Below are 20089 nucleotides of genomic sequence, written 5' to 3' on the forward strand. Positions count from 1 at the left end.
AGGAACGAAGAGGCTGAAAAGAACGAAGAAAATGAAGTACTGAGGATCGTCGAGTCCACTTGGCGAGTCGTCGAAGGGTCTCACTTTGCCTTTTGTTTCAGTGTACTGATCCCTGAAGGATTGGATCAAGTCGGCAGAAAAGGGGAGCAGTCGGCGCATCGCCGAGATGTTCCACGAGGCAGTACTATGTCGTCCAATGACCCAGAGCATGACGATATTGAAGGATGGTGCAAGACGGTGATGAACTACATCAAGGGGTGAATCACCGAGTTAATCGGCAATTCTGACTAATGTCGCCGAATAGTCCACTGCAACACAGATTTTTTTAAAACTATAAATACTCGTAAAGAGCTTTAGCTTAGATCAGATTTTTAGTATCATTAGATTTTTAGTGTGAAACAATTAATATAATTTTAGTACTTTTTTATTTTTGCTCTGAGTTTGAGAGGGTTTTGAAACTTGAAGAATAAGATGGTTTCATCTCCAAGGATTTGGACTTGGGTCTCTTGGATTCTTCATTCTTGGCTTGTAACAAGTTTTGAAACTTGAAGAAGAAGATGGTTTCATCTCCATGGATTTGGACCTAGGTCTCTTGGATTCTTCATTCTTGGCTTGTAACAAGACTTAAATATTCATACCCATTTGAATGCAAGTTCATTTAGGTATAAATTTATATCTCTTGATGTGTGGCTAAAAACCCCAATTCTTGGGGTGTGATTTAACGAATATAGGTTAAGATTGTTGTTGGGTCTTGCTTGTTGATAGATTAGATGTAGTTTAATGGTGATTTCATCGAGTAGTTGTGGTTGAATTTAACAAATTTGTAGTTGCAAATACAAGTTAATTTATGTATTTTCGGCTTTCGAGAGAGAGAGGTCGCTAAACCAAGACTACTAGATTGATGGCCAAAGGAGTGGGTCGACATTAGGTTCAGCTCGAGAGAGTGAACCCTAGTCTCATATCCTAACACTCAAATCGAGAGAGTGAGTAGGGTAAGGCGTAGGCTAGTCCTCATGCAGCAAGTGGGTGTACGAGAGGAACCCATTTGAAACGGGGTAAGTTGCTCGAGAGAGAAATTATTCCCACGTATAGCTTAGCCTAGTCCCTATTACTCTATAAATTCCCTATCGAAAGCATGTACCCAGTACTTTAAATTAACCCGTATTCCGGTCACATCCCAAGAATCCCCTCTCATTACCTAGAAACCTTTGTTTATTTTGCTGTTTTTACTTACTAGTGACAAAACCACCCCCATTGTTAATTGACACTTTTGTGTCCCCCCCTTTAATTTGCAATGTTTTTAATAGTTAATGTTTTTAGCTATGACTAGTTAGAACTGAATTTTATTTTTCTATTAATTCTCAAAACCACTCCCTTGGGACTCGACCCCAACCCTTAGTTGGGTTATTATACTATTGCACGATCGTAGACACTTGCATCGGAAGTTGTGTTGTTGATTACGCAAACATCAAAATGGCACCGCTGCCGGGGAGTGGTGTTATTTGAGGATTCTTAGATTAATAGAAATTTTGTTCTTCTTAATTGTAGTTTACTTACTTAACTCTTAGTTTTGTCTAGCTTGTTTGTGTGTTGAGACAGGATAATGAGATATATGATGGAGATGGTGAACCAATTGAGCACCTCTCAGTAGAAGTGATGAGGTTCAGGGATCGCATCCTGACCTTCAAGCATCTAGATAGAGAACTTTTTCATGAGTCGTGGATGAGGTTTAAAACAATATTGACACAATGCCCAACACATTAGATCCTCGATCTAGTTCTACTAGAATGCTTTTATAGGAGTCTAAATCCCGGCAGTTACCTTCTTGTGCCATACTACCCTGAGACTGTGTAGGTCTAGCTCTGAAGTTCTGCGAATTCTGGCCATTATACTCGCCTTTGTTTCTGGGCGCAGGTGCACTAGCAGATGATGGGGCAGGTCCCTTCTGTTTCTGTTGGAAGGAAGACCGGTTCACACTACTCTTTTGCTGCCTAAACTCGTTCCCTGATGTCTTAGCCCTCTTATTCTTAAACTTTTCTCTATCCTTCAGCTTATCCTCCTCAACTTGTTGCACGTGGATCATTAGCCTTTCTATGTCCATATCCCCTATCAACATCGCTGCCTTGCCTTCCTTACTTGACTGACGAGACAACCCAACAACAAATAAACTAATCCTGATCCTCATGTCACCAACCATCTCCGGGGAATAGCGGGAAAGTTGTGCGAACTTCAGACTGTACTCATGAACACTCATAGACTCTAGATTAAGGGTGAGAAATTCTCTTATCTTTGCCTCTCGCAACTCACGGGGAAAGAAATGTCCCATGAGAGCACTCTCAAACATAGCCCAACTCACTATTGGCGCATCCTCAGCCCTATTCTTTTTCCATTGGTCGAACCAGACTCTGGCGACACCCTTCATTTGGTATGCAGCTAGTTCCACCCTCTCAGCATCTACAACATGCATAATCTCAAAAAAATTATGAAGCTCTTCAACAAAGTTCTATGGATCCTCTGTGACACTTGAACCTGTGAAGCTTGGTGAGTTCATTCTTAAAAACTCACGGATCCTTGAGGTATCAGCCACTTCCTGTCAATTATCTCTCTGTCCATCTTGATGGGTCATAACTTTACTTAACATCAGGATAGCTTCACTGAATTCAACATTGGTGACCTCTCCTTGGGTTTGCACTTCTGGTGCATTAGGTACCCCTTGTTCCTCGACATTTCACCTAGCAGGACGACCTCTGACTACTCTTTGTAGAGGCATGATTATCTGAAAACACTCGCAAGCACGAATTAGAAGGAAACTTTTTAGAGATCAACTCTAACTCACGAAATGAGTGTGAAAGAAGTGAGATGTTTTCTAAGTGTTGCAACCTCCTAATTATAGATATGGCGCACTTCACACCGATAACTAGGACTCTACAGACACGGCTTCATAAACTCCCTAGCACTCTTGAACCTTGGGATCTGATACCAAGTTTGTCACTCCCCGAGCCTACCCCCTGGGCGGGACTGGCACTCGAGAACCATTGTTGGTCCCAAGCGAACCCTTGGCCTGGCTTACTTACTCAGCGGAAGACTTAACTCATCACATACACATTTATGAAGTAACTATAATGTTATAAATGAACATTCAACTGGTCATTAAGGCAAACTCAAGTCTTTAACATATGAAATGAAAAGTAAAGACAACTGAATTAACTAACTGACTGTCTGTATGTCTATGAAGCCTCTAAACAACTGAGATGGATGTCGGGACAGGCCCACGACATCCTAATGAACTAATACTAAAACTGAAAGCAATGAAAAGGAGTCCTCTGGTATGCAAAGAGGCTCACCAACAGACTATGAACTGCTCACTGGATCAACTATGCGCCGGATGCCGATCCTAGTTACTTGTGTTTGCATCATAATAAGATGCAGGTCAACTGGCATCAGTACATTGAATGTACGAGTATGCGAGTTGGAATGCTAAACATAACTTACGCTTGAAAAGGATCTGAAAGAAACACTTACCTTGGCTTTACTCAACTCCTGAATAACTTAACTCAACTTACTAAACTTATTTCAATATAAAGCAGTTTAAAAACAAGTGCAATATAAGGAAAAGTTGTTTAAAACATGATGTCAACTCTGTGTATTAATGAATACAATAATAACTCTGTATGTATGCAAAGATATAATATGAACTATGTTTGTATATGAAAATACAAATATTTCTGATGTATATAAAAATATAAAATACTGATATGGGAGTTTCTCTAACCAACAACCATCACTTAAGAGTTATAGTGATGATACAGTGTTTCTTGGCCCCACGCTGTCAGGGCCATCCTATAACTTGTTGGGGTTATAGAACCTGAACTACTAAGTGGATCCACTAGTCTATGCTAAAAAGCACTAACGGTCCATCTAAAAAGTATGACCCTTTTCTACCCATGATGGCTACATGGTTTATGGGGGCTATGAGTTGTTTGAACTCTCCCCCATTTCGGTGCTCAATACTAATTCCAAAAATATAATATTAGCTCTTATATTTAAAAACATACTTCTTTCTATGATTTGAGATTAGTGCTCAAAAACTTAGCTCAAAGGCTATCTTGGAAATCAAAGTTTCCTCTTTTGCTTCATTTAGAAAGTGATTACTCTTTTCTGAAAACTAGCCCGAAGGCTCCTTGGAAATCGAGGTTTCCTTTCTTGTTTAAATGCGAAAACATTTTAAACCCTTTGGGAATACATAGCCCCCATATACTTCTTTAAAGAAATGAACTTCAAACTTTACTCTTTACTCTTTACTCTTTACTCTTTACTCTTTACTCAACTTGAACTTTAAGTCTTAAAACAAAGTTAAAAGCATTTGCAAAAGACTTCTTGAAAAGACTCTAAGAACTTCCTAGACTTGGCTCTTGACTTTCCCTGAATTTGAATTTAAGGATTCAAGGTTATGATTCATGTTTCTAGATGATTTCTAGGTGTTTAGAAGTCATTTAGAGTAGTTAGAATCAATGGAAAGTGTTAGTACATTTTAGAAGGACTTAAATAGGCTAAATGACGAAAACTGGTGAAAAAAGACGATTTGGGCGTATCCCAGGCACGCCGCGCTAGCCCCAACTTACTGGGGCTCAAATCTGGCACACTGCTGGTGCGCCGCCCCAGCCTTCCTGACGCTATAGGGGCGCGTCGCGCCACCTATTCCTTAGGCAAAAATCTAACGAACTTTTGGTCTCGTTTTCTGATCTTAAATCGATTTTAATCGATTCTTTTTCTCAAATTCGCTTTAGAATCAGATACCCAAGGTATATACACAAAATCTAACTCATACAACTCAAGAAATCAACACTTTAATACCATTAACTCCTTAATCTCAACTCATATTCAAGAACGAAATCAATTCAAGAACATCAAATTCTCAATCTTTTTAGGACAAAAATACGCTGAATTAAACATACTTGGCACGTGGGTGAACTAACCCAATGCTAAGTGATCTCACATACCTTGTAGGAATCACCCCCGACGAAATCCACAAGCTAATCTCGATGAATCTTGCTGGTGGGAATAATAATATTGCTAGTGAAAAGGAATTTAGGAAGGAATTCTTAATGGTTGTAAAATATGTACTTATTATAATAGGAGACAATAGGTAGTGGAAACTAATTTCTAAGGTTAAAGGTTATAAGTAAATTTTTTGTTTTCATCTGGAAAGTATAGTTTAGGTAAGTTTTTACATAATAATTTTACCTTTTGTATTTGTATTTGGCCTTTTTTATAAAACTGATATTCTATATCTTTCTTTAATTTTTGTTGTAATGGTTTTAAATTTTCTGCTAGTTTTGGTATGTATTCTCTTACTTGATTTACTAGTCCTAAGAATGATTGTAATTTCTTTTTTGTGTCTAGTTGTTCATTTGAGTTAATTATTTTTTGTACTATATGTGTTTGCATTTTTATCCCGTTTTTATCAATTTGTATTCCTAAGAATTCTATTTGATTTTTCATTATATCAGCTTTCTTTTTATTTAGACTTATACCTGAATATTCTATGATGTGTATAAATTTTTCTAATAATCTTATATGTTCATCTTGTGACTTAATAATATTTAAAATGTAATAATATTTATTGTAATATTCTTCCGATAGTTGTTTTAATCTGAATATTTCTTTAATATTATTTATGATATATTCTAGATATAACATATCTTCGGTTCTTTGGTACATAGATAAATTCATGGTAAAATGTAATAATATTTATTGTAATATTCTTCCGATAGTTGTTTTAATCTGAATATTTCTTTAATATTATTTATGATATATTCTAGATATAACATATCTTTGGTTCTTTGGTACATAGATAAATTTTCCTCTATTAATTGTTCTAATAGTTTTATATCTTCCATAGATTCTATCCAATATTGTAAATATTCGTAATTCATTTTAATCTGAATTTATTTCTAAATCGTACCATTCTATTCTTTCATTATCTAAATATAGATCTTGTAAATCTATTTCATACCATTCTTGATTTAATATATTTTCTGATTCGTAGTCATCAAATATTTTTTCCCATATGATTTTTCTTAACTCAATTATTTCTATACCGTCAAGTATATATAATATTAAAGTTTCATAATTTTTTATCATCTCGTCATGCATATATGTAATCATGTTCGTTGTTTATGCAGTTTTTATTTTCAAATTATTCCTTCCTATCATATTCATAATTGATTAAATTCATATTAGATCATTATGAACTAGATTATCTTTATCATGTTTTCCTGTCACTACTAGCATCGTACTTTAGCGGATACTTCCTTCTTATCAGCGCCTCAACTTTGTTTACTCCCCTAAACGGCTTTCCTCGCCTATCGGTTTCAACATTAGGATGGCATAGTATAGAAATTTTCTCTCTGTTTCCAGTGTGCTAATAAACTAGAAATCATGATTCAAATAATTCTAATACATAATAACTAACATAAATTTATTCAATCATATATATGATATTCAGGAATATATGAAATTAGTTCTGCATATTTTTTGAACAATATACCTTTGCCTCTTGCTTAGCCATGCTATCTAAAATATCTGATTGGATTTCAGATTGTTGTTCCATTAACTTTTAAGTATTTTTATATCTTAGTGGAGAGAGTGTTTATAAGAAAGTTTTTATTATGTTAGGCAATGCCTGCCTTACAACATTTACAACCGACTCTTTATATAGACATACATACTCTAATACGTTTTTTACATCTGTCCACTTACTATTTACTACTATTCACTACTATTCATGAATAGTTTCTATTTTATCCTATTAAGACTTATTTACACCTAACTTTTACACTTGTCTAATATGCACATGCATGCTACTATTTACTTTACGACTTATATACTACATTTTATGACACATTACTTACTACAATACACATTTTTATGACTTTTTACATATCTCTTTACACTTTTTCAAAATATCTATCTTCTTTTTTGTTTTCTTCTTATCTTTGTCTTCCGTCTTCTTGACTCCTTCTTCTTATCTTCTTCGATTATTCCAGCTGGACGTCTGGGATTATATTATCTTCTCCGTTGCATTTCGAACATATGTGGTCAGGATATTTGTGACCAATTAGCTTGCAATATCTCGTTAATAATTCTGCTGAAATAAATCCTACTTTTAGTGCTCGTGTTGTAGGTTGTTCTTCTGGCTTAAGTAATGATAAAATCCATCTCTGGACTTCATCCATATCTGTTTTCCTTAGCTCCCTTGAATTGGAATAAATCATTAACTGGTCTCTTGCATAGTAGCTCCATATAGCATTTCCGTTTAAATAATTATTTGCTAACTCTTGTATAATTGTTGATATACCAATTATCCTTTTGTTGGCATAAAAACTTGGTATCACTATTTTGCATATCTCTTCTTGTTGTCTGATATCCTCGGGTATAATCATATCTTTAGTTAATCCTATCTTGATAACCTGTATTGGAGGTTTTATTTCCTCGTATAATATCTCCGCTGGTGCTGTATAGAATTTTATATAAAATAAATTTCCTTTCGTAACTCTTTTGTATATGATAAATGCTTTGTGTAGTTCTGGTATTCCACTAACTTCTTCTCCGTCATATGTATATACGGTATTTAACAGTCCGTAATTGTAACATGTTCTTACTAAATTAGCGTTAGTTTTCGGTTGTGCAATTAACTTGTTATATCCTTGTAACTTTTTGTCAAATAATCTTGGTTTGGTTCTTTTGTAGTTGATCTGGGGTTGCGGTTTAAATAGGTTTGGATTTTGTGGATATTTTCAATATAGGTTCGTGTGATGTAGTTATATGTCTTTTTCTCATTTTGGTTTTGCAAACTATCTGCGTATGTAGATGGTTGTGGTTCTATGGACACATGTCTAGGTGTCCTTTGGGTAAATGGTTTTGCAAATAGCTGGTTTAAGTTCACATTTTTATGTTGTTTATCGCTAACTTGTTTGCTTGTACCTGCAGCTGTATTAAAACAAACATTATGGGTCTTAAGGAGTTTCCCGTCGTCTCCTTTTAGCTCTGGCTTTTTTTCGTCTTCCGCTTGACGTAGCTCCGCATTTTTATAGTCATGCTGCTGACTAGCTTTAGACTTCAGATTATCTTCATTAGTCTTTAGCTTTTGTATCTCGTTGTCCATACTATCCACTTTTGTACAAAGTGTAGTAATAGCTTTGAGTATTTTTTCGATTGTATCTTCTTCCTCAGTCTCAATCAGAGTAGCTTTGTCGTGATAGGTAATCTGCAATAACATTCTTATCAGTTTTTATTACTTCAATTGTAAATGTAAAATTTAATATATTTAATACCAATCTCCTTATTTCTTTTGTTGTTACCGAATCTTGTATTTTTCTTGTTAGCCACCATTTTACTTGTGTATTATCTGTTCTTATAATAAATTTGTTATATACAATATATGGTTCAAATGATAATAAACACTTATATACTTAATATAATTCTTTTCTATTTATTTCCCATTTTATTTCTGTATTATTAAATGTTCCTGAATAATACATGCAATGATGTTCTATCGTAGTGTCATCATACTTATATTTTAATATTCCTCCATAACTTTTTTCACTCGCATCTGATTCTATTATATAAGTAATTTTTTTGTTTTCATCTGGAAAGTATAGTTTAGGTAAGTTTTTACATAATAATTTTACCTTTTGTATTTGTATTTGGCTTTTTTTATCAAACTGATATTCTATATCTTTCTTTAAATTTTGTTGTAATGGTTTTAAATTTTCTGCTAGTTTTGGTATGTATTCTCTTACTTGATTTACTAGTCCTAAGAATGATTGTAATTTCTTTTTTGTGTCTAGTTGTTCATTTGAGTTAATTTTTTTGTACTATATAAATTTGCATTTTTATCCCCTTTTTATCAATTTGTATTCCTAAGAATTCTATTTGATTTTTCATTATATCAGCTTTCTTTTTACTTGGACTTATACATGAATATCCTATGATGTGTATAAATTTTTCTAATAATCTTATATGTTCATCTTGTGTCTTAGAATATAATAATATATCATCAATGTACACTACACAATTTTCTATTTGTTTAAAGTAATTGTCCATAAAGTGTTGATATCTACCTGGTGCGTTTTTATATCCAAATGGTAATACATTCCATTCATAAAATCCTTGTGGTACAGTGAATGCTGTTAGTTTTTTAGATTCTTCTTCTAGTTTTAAGTGATAAAATCCTGATTTACAATCAAATTTGCTAAAATAATTATATCCTTGTATTTGTCTTATTTTTAGTATTTTATTTGGTATCGGATAATTATATGTTTTAGTTTTTGCATTTAAATTTCTATAACCAATAACCATTCTACTTTTTCCTCTTTTTTGTTCACTATGTTTATTTACGATAAATGTCGGGCTTGTATGCTTACTATTGCTTTCTTGTATATATCCTTTTTCTAGTAATTCGTCTATATGTATCTTAAATTCGGTTAAATCATTAAAATTATACTTTAATGGTTTTTGGGTTATTATACTGTTATTATCAATTAGCTCAATTTTTACTTTTGTTTTATGTTTTTCCCATCCTTGTAAAGGATCCTCACTATATAATAATTCTAACTTATCTTGAATTATTTTTACTTTATCTATAGAGAATATAATTAATTCTATTTTAGGGTCTTCTTCTTTTATATTTTCTAATTTTTGTGTAATTTTTTCACTTCCTTTTATCCATTCTGTTGTTTTTCGTTTTTTATTATTTACTCTTTTTGCTCCTATTTTTTGTTTACACGGTGTTGTGAACCACCAGTGTGTTTTTGTTATTATATGTGGGTATAATTTTTCTAAAAATGGCATTCCTAATAGCATATCTTTTGTAGTTAATTCAAAGTTATATATTTCTTCTATAGTTAACATCTTATCTCATATTTGTACTTTTATATTTTTTGCCTTATATGTGATCATGCTTCCTTCATTATTAAATCCCGTTACCACTATCGGTGTTTTTAATTTTTCCCATTTATCTCCTGGTAAACAATTGTATTTACATATATTAGCTTCTGCTCCCGTATCTATCATTGGTGTATAATATCGGTTGTAATATCCTTCTATTAATATCTTTGCAAGTATATATATTTTCATTATTTTTACATTTTTATCATACCAAAGTCCTTTTTATTATTACTCTTTTATTTTCATAATTTATTGTTAACTGTTTGTCTTCTAGATTATATGGTTTTACTTGTTCCAACCATTTTATTCCTAAAATGATATTTTCATTTCCTTGATATATTTTGAATTTTATTACTATTGGTACTCCTCCGATGATTATTTCCTTTTCTGTAGTTTCTTCGGTATACATTAATGTTTTTGGTAGTTCGGAGCATGATTGTTCAATAGTTATTATTTCATCTTCCGTCACTAATTCTCTTGTAATATAGTTTTCTTCTCGTCCCGTATCTATTAATATTAAATATTTTCGTTGTTCCATTAGTCCCGTTATGTAGTAATGATGTGATTTTATATCTTCTTCTATTGATTTTTGTGGGGTTTTATCTATTCTCCTTGAGGTACTCATTTTTTATGATATTTGGGGTATCTCATTGTTTATCCTTTTCGATGTGCTCAGTCTTTCTTTTACTATTTCTAAATCTTCTTCTATATCAATTTCATTATAACTATAATCGTTTTTATCTATGACTGTAACTATTCTTTCAAAGGGATCTTCTATTTTTATTTTATCTATTTTATTTTTTGCTGTTATTTTATGTTTTGTTGTTAGAACATATAAGTTTTTACATCTAGCTGTAAATATTTTACTTCCTGGAGCTAGTTCTATCCCTGACATTCGCCAGTATAATACTAGTGATTTATCTATATTCCTGTCATTTATTGCTACTGAGTAGTTAGCACTTATTATAAACTTAAATTTTTGGTATATGAGGTTACCTCTTACTGCACTTATTATACTTTTTTCTATGGGTTGTATAATTCTATCATCCGCTAAGTATATTTCTATGGGTGTATCTATTCCTTCTCTAAAACATGCTTTTATTAATATTTCTGTTCCTCCTAAATGTACATATTTAATTGGATTTTTAGCCTTAATATCTTGTATTTCTTTATTTATTATTCGTTTATTTATTATTGGTATTTTGGTCTTTCCTTTAGTGTATTTGCAATCTATGATATGTTCTCTTTGACTTACTACATAATATTCTTCTTTTTGTCGTTTAAACCAGTTTCTTACTGTTGGTATTTCGAATATTTTTGCTACGCTTAGGTCTAATTCTTTTCCTTTTATTTGTTCAAATATACTATTATCAAATATTATTTTATGTTCTAAATATTCTTCGTCTTGATGTTTTTCTTTATTTATTGTTTGTATATCTGCTTCAGTCATTTGTTATATTATAGAATTCATTTTCTATTTCTATGTCATTATCTATTTCATTTTCCGATAATTCATATATACTATCATTGCTTTCTAATTCATAATCTACGTATTCTATTTGTGTATATTTTTCATCATCTATTATTATTTCTGATATTTGTTTTTTCTTTGGATTTTAGGTAATTTACAATCTCTAGCTATATGTCCTAATTTTCCACAATTATAACAAGTACATTCCGTTAATTTTCTTTTTGGTCTATATGGTCTTTTGGTTTTGTAATTTTTTACATAGTACCTTCTTTTTGGTTTTTATATTTATATTTTGATCTGTATTTTTTATTATATTTCTTTTTATTTTTATAATACCTATCCGTACAACGAAATTGAGGTGCTGTCTTATTTTTGCAACATGCCAAGTTTTTTACTAATATTTTTTCCATTTTTATTTCTTCTTTATGTTTTTCACATAGTTCCATAAACCATCGTTGTAAGAATTTTATTCTAGCTCCTAAGGTATCTGTTAATTCTGTTTCATTCCAACTTTTTATTACTTTTGAATTAAAAGGTTCTGGTAATTTTGTAAAATATAATTTTCTTATTTCTTTACTTTCTTCTATGCTATATGTTCCTTTATAATAATATTCTCTAAATGCACATGTATATTCATCTATGTAACACATATTACATATTGCTAATTTTGTCATTAGATTACGATTTATGATTTTTTCTTTATTTTGTTCTTCTACTTCTGTTGTCATACTACTAAATTCATTTCTTATAGCATATTTATATAATATTTCCATGGTTGTAGTGGTTGTTCCACCATCAAATTTTTTATTATTTCTTAAAGTTGTTAAGCTTTCATTTGTTAAATTTTGTAGCCATAATTTTATTGTTCCTATAAGTGTCCTTTCTATGTATCCTGGTGCCTCTGCTATTACTATCTTGTTATCTATTAATTGTTTTGATATGTATCCTACCCATAATTGGATTGTTTTATTTATGTCTGCTACACAGTCTAAATCTAAAAATTCATGTTGTCCAGTTATTGGTTTAGGTGTCCATTTTTTATTTAATCTTTTATCCCATGTAGTTTTTTCTTTATCATATTGTTCATAATTTTCATTATAATATTTTGGATTAAAATTTTTTGGGCTTTTTACCCCTGATGTGTTGGGTTTTTCGTCCATGTCTACGTCTTCTGTATTTACTTCTAAATTCTTTGTATTATCTATGTTTGCTAAAAGTTCCGTATATGTTTCGCTTATTTTCGAATGTTGTTCTAGATCATCATCGTTTATTTCATCAACTCTTATTTCGGGTAGATTATCTTGGTTATTTTCTTCTTTTTCTCCTAATTCATCTTGTAATTGCAATTTTTCTTTAAATTTAATTATCTCATTTGATAATTTTGTTTTTTGTTCTATCACAATGATAATATTTGAGAGGCTTGATACTATAATTATTAGAAGACTCTTCATTCTTTCTAGGAGAGCTTGACCCATATGAGGATTGAAAGTGTGACATATCTCTTGTTTTTGTTACAAGAGAATTTTCCTCCCTTTTTTGGCAAAGACACCATCCAACTATTTGGATAGTAATCCCTAATGATAAAAAATTTCAAATTCCTCCAAGGATGGTTGTTAAACACATTCGTAATTCAACGTCATAAATAGAATATATTCTAATTGTGAACCACGAACAACAATTCTCCTCCTTCGTGTTTAGTGATAACCTCATTCGAATTCTGTTAAAATACATCAGAACATAACTTATTAATCTTCAAAAAAAAAAAACGATAACAAAAAGATTACTTTGAATGGTGTTAGCTAATTCATTCTTCAAAACTTGTAGGCGAGCTTCATCTTCTTGTAAACAATATCGAGGGTCCTTCATATTTTATAAGATGATTTAGACCTTATAATATAATAAAATTAATTGAAAAAGTCTGACCTCTCCAAGATGAACTCTGTTTTTGCATTAATCGGCTTTCACTTCTTGTATGCACTACTATTTTTTAGTTCATAGTTAGGAGTATTTGTGTTATTCTCATTAACACCATTCCACAAATCTTTTCTCACAAGGTATAATTTCATACATATTTTTCATACTTTGTAATTGAAATGTCTCAACAATTTGATTTTCAATTCATTAACACGATCTCTTAAATCCATCCAAATAAATCAATTCAATCTACAATTTAATCTTAAACTGAAATCTAGAAACAAATCTGATCGCATGATATGTCAATTGTGTTTTATGTTAGAAAAAAAATACATATATTTTAGCTTTTATTTGCTTCAAATTTTATATATTTTGATTATTTTTGAGTAAGTATTATAATATTATATGTTCATTACGTGTGTTTTGTTGTGTAGGACGTATTTCCGAGCTAACAAACATGTTTTGAGATGTAATTGATATTTTAAAACTTTGCAATTTGAGTAAAAGTCCAAGTAAATGATCTAGATCGAGTTTGAAATTAAAGAATATAGTACTCACATAAAAAGTAGAAGAAAAATACCGACGTGTTTGAATTGAAAATTATCGAATGAGTTGTTGTGATGAGCAAATTAACGAGCTTAGAGGGGCAAATAATTATTATACATAATTGAAAAAGGAAATTTGCAGCAGAGCAGTAAGAATTGAATCAACTGAAATTATTGTCATGCGTGATGTGACTGAGAGGGCTACGTCGTGCCAGGTTAAATCGTTTTTGATTTTTTTATACCAACTTATTTTAGATTCAGTTATTTAATTTGATACTTTTTTATACCTATAAATAGTTCATAAACGAGTTTTAAAAGACAATTTTTTAAACCTAAGAAGGAATTCAACCAAAGAAAAGAGCGAGGAACCGTCGTGAAATAAAGTGAAAGATTCTACAACGAGTTTTTCTTTTTCTCTTCCTATTTTTCATTGTTAGTTATGAATTTTTGTATTGTGTTTTCACATACTTTATGAGAAGATAATTTTCTATCTAGAGTTCTGATGGAATCTTTTATTGGATAAATTTGTGTTACGTTTTTATTTATTAAGCCGTTCGATTTTTTTGTTTGTTCAACTATGTGTTTATTCCAGTTGATTGAATGGATAATTGTCTATTTATTATGTATCACTTAAGAAAGAATATGTATTTAGGTTGTTATTCAACAACGCCACTGTACTCCTATACATACGAGAGTTAAATATTATGAATTTAAAAGAGGACTTAGAGATAAAGAAGCTTTGACATGGTCAATTGGTCATAATGAGAGATAATAATTTGCTAGCTAGAGTAATTCAAGAGAATATGTGTAGTAAATTATTGTAAGTAAAACCTGAAGAGATATCTTCAAAATTATTCCAATGAATAAAATATCAACCGTCAATAATTTCTCAACCTACTTTTAATTTTCATTAAGTTTATTAAATAGAACTTAAATGCAATTCTACAACTCTTTTAAAATCAAAAGTGGAAATTCTCCCCAAAGAAATCAAAAAAAAAAATCTTGTTTGTCTTTGTGTCTCACTACTATAATACTATTGTTGATGTGTCGTCGTCAAAGGCTGATGAAAGCTTAAAGCCTAAATAATTTCTATCTAGACTTAACTCTTTTCTCTTTTCTTTTGTTGCTCTGTCTATTCATTTTATATTAAATTAAATATATTCATTACAACTAAATATTATTTATTCTGATTTAAAAATTAATAATACTCATTAGTAGTTTTGATTTCAAAATTTCTAGAGAATCCATTAATCAAGAAAAAAGTCAAATATTATATGGTTTGATTTTAAATTTTTTTGATGCACTCATTTTAAAAATAAAAAAAAATATTACTCCCTCCGTCCCATTTTATGTGGCAACATTTGACTGGGCACGGAGTTTAAGAAATAAATGAAGACTTTGAAATGTTTACCAAATTGCCCTTTAAAAAATAGATTTTTTTTTCTCTCTCCTCATAAATGTATTGGAGTATTATTTTAAGATTAAGTGGGACCAACAAGAATAAAAGAGGAATTGTACCTTTATAAACTTACCATATAAGAAAATGTGACATTCTTTTTTGGACTGACCAAAAAGGAAATGGTGCCACATAAAATGGGACAGAGGGAGTAATAAATATTAAACACCTTTCATGAAATTTCAAACTCTATCATTATAGTACATAATTGGTTTAGTTTTTCTTTCAAGTAAATTGGAGAAGGGAGGGGCAACATTGTCATGAGAATGTTTTCATTCATGGATGAAGATGCTGATGCATTCGATTATGTCATGAATTTTGCAAGTTTCAAACATGGCAGCTCAGCTACTATTCATTTTCATGCTCCACAATTCTATTTTGACTGCTTCTAAATAATAGCTGTCATCTCAATTTGATTGCACCAGTATGGATACTTTATAGTACTCTCTATGATCCATTGAATGTAAACACACAATAATAGAATTTGCATAATGCAAAAGGTTTAACTATTTGGTAGACTTTAGAATATTCAATAATGAGAGAATAAAAATAGAACGAGAAATTAAAAAAATAAATGTAAGAATAATAATGCTGGTTCATGATAATAGTCGAGATATAAGTCAACAAAATAGGTAGTCATGTAAGAAATGATGCTACAATTAACTAAACATTCTTCAATTTCACAATTATTATAACGACATCCACATTAAATAAAGTAAACACTTATTATTATATTTTCTATCCAAATGTTTTTCTTCAAATTTATATATATATACCCAAACAATTGTTTTAGTAGCCTTATGGTCAAAACAGCCCTGACTTTTTCCATTATTACCTTTTTTATTATTTCTAAATTATTTTTTCTAGAAAATGTGAAGTAATTAAGGACCGTATTAACATAGAGAGTAAATATGGATAAAAAGTCTCTGCAGTATTCTTAAATTTTGAAAAATACACCATATTTTAATCTATAAAAAAAGTCTAAACAATTCATTTTTTGAGGAAATATTTAATTAAATTGGTCAAGCTGTCATCTTTGAAATTGATGATATATTTATATATCAAAGAGTTGACTCATCTTAACGAATACCAAAGAGTTGACTTGCCAACCATGTATACACACTACTCTTTATTTTAAAGAATTGTTCATACATTCACAATCTTCTATCTCTAAACACTGTATTACAAGCATGTCTGATCAAAATCTTGAAACTATGTCAATTGATCCTAATGTTGATCCCTATGGCTATTTGGGCATGGTTCATAATTCTGATGGTTCCATCACACGTCTACAAAAACCTCTTGTTCCGATAAACACATCTAATGATCTTTCCCATCTAGTCGTGACCAAAGATATTACTATTAACTCCTCAAAGAACACATGGGCACGTATTATACTCCCTTTTGAACTTCTCTATTCCACCACCAGTACTCCTAAACTTCCTCTCGTGATCTATTTTCACGGAGGAGGATTCATAGTAGCAACTGTAGATTCGCCTAGCTTTCAAGGATTATACGCGTCAATTGCTAGTGAAATTCCAGCAGTTGTTGTATCAATTGAGTATCGTCAAGCCCCCGAGCATAGACTTCCAGCAGCATACGACGATTGCATGGAAGCTTTGCATTGGATCAAGAACAAACCCGACGAGCTATTATCCAACCACGCTGATTTCTCCAAATGCTTCCTAATGGGCACGAGTGCCGGAGGCAACGTGGTGTACCACGTGGGCCTATGCGCCGCGGAGAGTTGGGACAACCTCAATCCTTTGGAAATCAAGGGGTTGATATTGAATCAACCTTTCTTTGGTGGGAATGAGAGGACACAATCAGAAGTAAGATTGTCTAATGACAAGGTGTTACCCCCAATTATAAGTGATATCATGTGGGACCTAGGATTGCCTAAAGGTGCTGATCGCGATCATGAGTATTCAAATCCAATGGTGGGGATTGAATCAAACCCGAACCTATTGGATCAAGTAAAATTATTAGGATGGAAAATGTTGGTGACTGGTTGTGATGGTGATCCTTTAATTGACCGCCAAGTTGACCTAGTAATGGTGTTGAAAGAATTGGGCGTTCAAGTAGAGGGTAGTTTCACTCAAGGATTTTATCACGGATTGGAGATTATTGATCCTTTGAAAGCTAAAGAATTTTCCTTACTTGTAAAGGAACTTATACGTCACTTTTAAGGGGAATTGCTTTGTATAATTGTAATAGTATTAGTATTGCCCCTCCCCCAAAAATGTGATAGCGGATAAGTAGATCTGCCGTGATTATGCAATGATGCATATTAATTATAAATATAATATCTTGTTTACCCAAAAATAAAGAAACTTCACTACTATCCTTGAATAATACGACAAAGTTACGATGTTTGGCTGGTTTTGTTGCAAAAGTGTACGATTTCGTATGTATCTATTTTATTCGAACTAATTAATTTCATACCTAAATAAAGTTAGTTAAGTGAATGGACACATACGAAGGTGCATGAACATGATTTCAAAAGTATAGTAGTGCTTGAGTTTTAGTTTGCAACACTATTTACATAGACAAAATAATTATGTGCAATTTAGCATACAACATGCTTTAGGAAATACAACTCAAATTTGCACTCAATGGTGTAGCCATATATAGCTCACAGTGGCTAGTAGGACACTATTCGTCAAAATTTCTAATTTCGTCATTGTTTGCACTGCAATGTAAAAATTCCCGAATCTTATGCAACACACGATCTGTTAAATTTTATTAATTGGTTGAGCTGAAAACTTCAAAATAAGGTAGTTGATTAAAATATTGACTCAATTCTTCATTGCATCTTTTGTTAAGACGTTATACACTTCTTCCTTCAAATATATGAGGAAACATTTATTTTTGAAAGCAAAGTTATTTCACTAGAAACCCTCAATATTTATATTATCTATTTTCCCTTTTTTCTTCTGAAATTCAATGTATTGTGTTCATGATAAATTTAATGAAGGTTGAACATTATTTTAATAAATTATGGCTGAGAAAATAGCCAAATGCCCCGCTAACCTATTAGTCAATTCTCAACTACACAATTATAATTTACGGGGGTCCTATTACACCCCTAGACTACTTTGAAGCGAAATTATTTGCTCCCTAACGCTGATGTGGCAAAGAAAGTGTAATCTTGTAATGACCCAGTCGGTCACTTTTGGAAAGTTTCATGAATTTAGCATTTTACCCCTCCTGTGTTCGACCCCGAGTCATTTTTTATTGAGTCTGAAAAGTTGGTGTTGAACTTGGAGTTGAAAGTTGATAATTTGGTAAGTTGTGAGTTTTAAAGGCTAAGTTATTAAGAAAGTAGTTTTTGGGGTCTTTTGGAGTTTCGAGTGTCGGAATGAAATTCCGTCGATTCCATTAGTCCCAAAATGTGAAATATAATCTGTGAGAGTTGTTGGTTTTAGATTCCCAATCTTTTTGAGAATTTGAGGTCCTAAGTTGTGAAATTATGGAATTTTTAGCCTTTGGATTGACTTTGGTCAATATTCGCGGTTCGGATGCTCGGATCGTGATTCCAAGAGTTCTGTTGGATTCGGGGATGATTTTCGGCATAGATGACATCTTGGTTGATTTTTGAGAGGTTCCGAGCTTGTTTTAACCTTGTTAGGCGTGAATTAGTTTCTTGTAGTTTTCGCGGATGTCGGATAAAGGAGACCTCAAATTCTTGTTTTGACGGTTCCCTTGAGTCTGGAACATCGAGTATAATTGACTTGCATATGTGGTTTGTGTGCACGGGGTTTCAAACAAATTTTGAGGGTCATTTCGATGTTTGAGAGTTGGCGGAGTTTTGCTGGTGCCTGAGTTCTATGACTTTCGCTTGTGCGATAGGCCTCCCGCTTAAGCGAGATTTGCTTAAGCGAAGGTTTGATCGCTTAAGTGAAGGCCAGACTTTTGTGAAGAGTTCACTTAAGCGAACCAGGGCTCTCTTTAGCGATGGTCGCTTAAGCGAAGACTGGTTCGCAAAAGCGAGACCCGCGTTGTTGTTGATTGTTGCTCCCTTTTGATAGACTTTGCATTGTTTATTTGTGCCTAGCTATATTTTCTCCTTTTTATTTGGGATTTTTGCATTCTGAGCCAAGAGTCTTTGGAAAATAGTCTCTCTACCTTCATAAAATATGACAAGGTTTATGTATATTTTATGCTTTTCAGATCACCTCACTCGTGAAATTTCACGAAATATGTTAGTATTATTGTTAGTGGCAACATGACATACAATGGCCTGAGAATTCATTCTGTGTGAGGTAAGTAAATAGCAGAAAAATAATTATAATTTGGAAAAAAAATTGTTAACCCAAGATCGTTAACTAAGATCAAAAGATTCAACTAAAAAAAAGGAAGCTAGAAAGAAGGATGAGAATTTTATTATGGAAGAAGATTTTTGAGATAGTACAAATGACTAAGGTCATTCCTATTTATACTTGTATGGGGATGACTCTACACATTACAAGATTTAGACTATTCTATAACTTACTACAAATATCTAACTCTAGAATATCTACACATTTCTTATATAAATCTACAAGAAAATTATAGTAACTTTATCTTCTACTCTAGAATATCTAGATATTTATTTAAAATAATTCTGTAAGATTAAATACTTTAATACATATCAAGATCTTGAACACGATAATCTTACGTAGAGATCGTTAGGGGCACGTACCTGATGCGGAAGACATCATCACAGAGAGAAGCGGAAGCGTTAGTCGTAAATTGGTTTCTACCTCCTTG

At 32.0% G+C, this 20089-nt stretch overlaps 1 protein-coding gene across 1 annotated transcript; it reads left to right on the forward strand.

Annotated features, from left to right (window-relative positions):
- Positions 1-16520: 16520 nt before the first annotated feature.
- On the forward strand, positions 16521-17526 carry LOC125821452 (probable carboxylesterase 120). The gene has a single exon (XM_049500869.1). It carries the CDS (start codon positions 16528-16530, stop codon positions 17524-17526), a length of 999 nt encoding a protein of 332 aa, XP_049356826.1. The 5' UTR covers positions 16521-16527.
- Positions 17527-20089: the final 2563 nt, after the last annotated feature.

This window comes from Solanum verrucosum, unplaced genomic scaffold (assembly GCF_900185275.1).
Source record: "Solanum verrucosum unplaced genomic scaffold, falcon-dt-bn FXZP01000305.1, whole genome shotgun sequence".
NCBI classification, from domain to species: Eukaryota; Viridiplantae; Streptophyta; class Magnoliopsida; order Solanales; family Solanaceae; genus Solanum; species Solanum verrucosum.

Excerpts from the sequence above, each read along its gene's own strand:
- LOC125821452 (XM_049500869.1), top strand. The coding sequence starts at position 16,528 with ATGTCTGATCAAAATCTTGAAACTATGTCAATTGATCCTAATGTTGAT.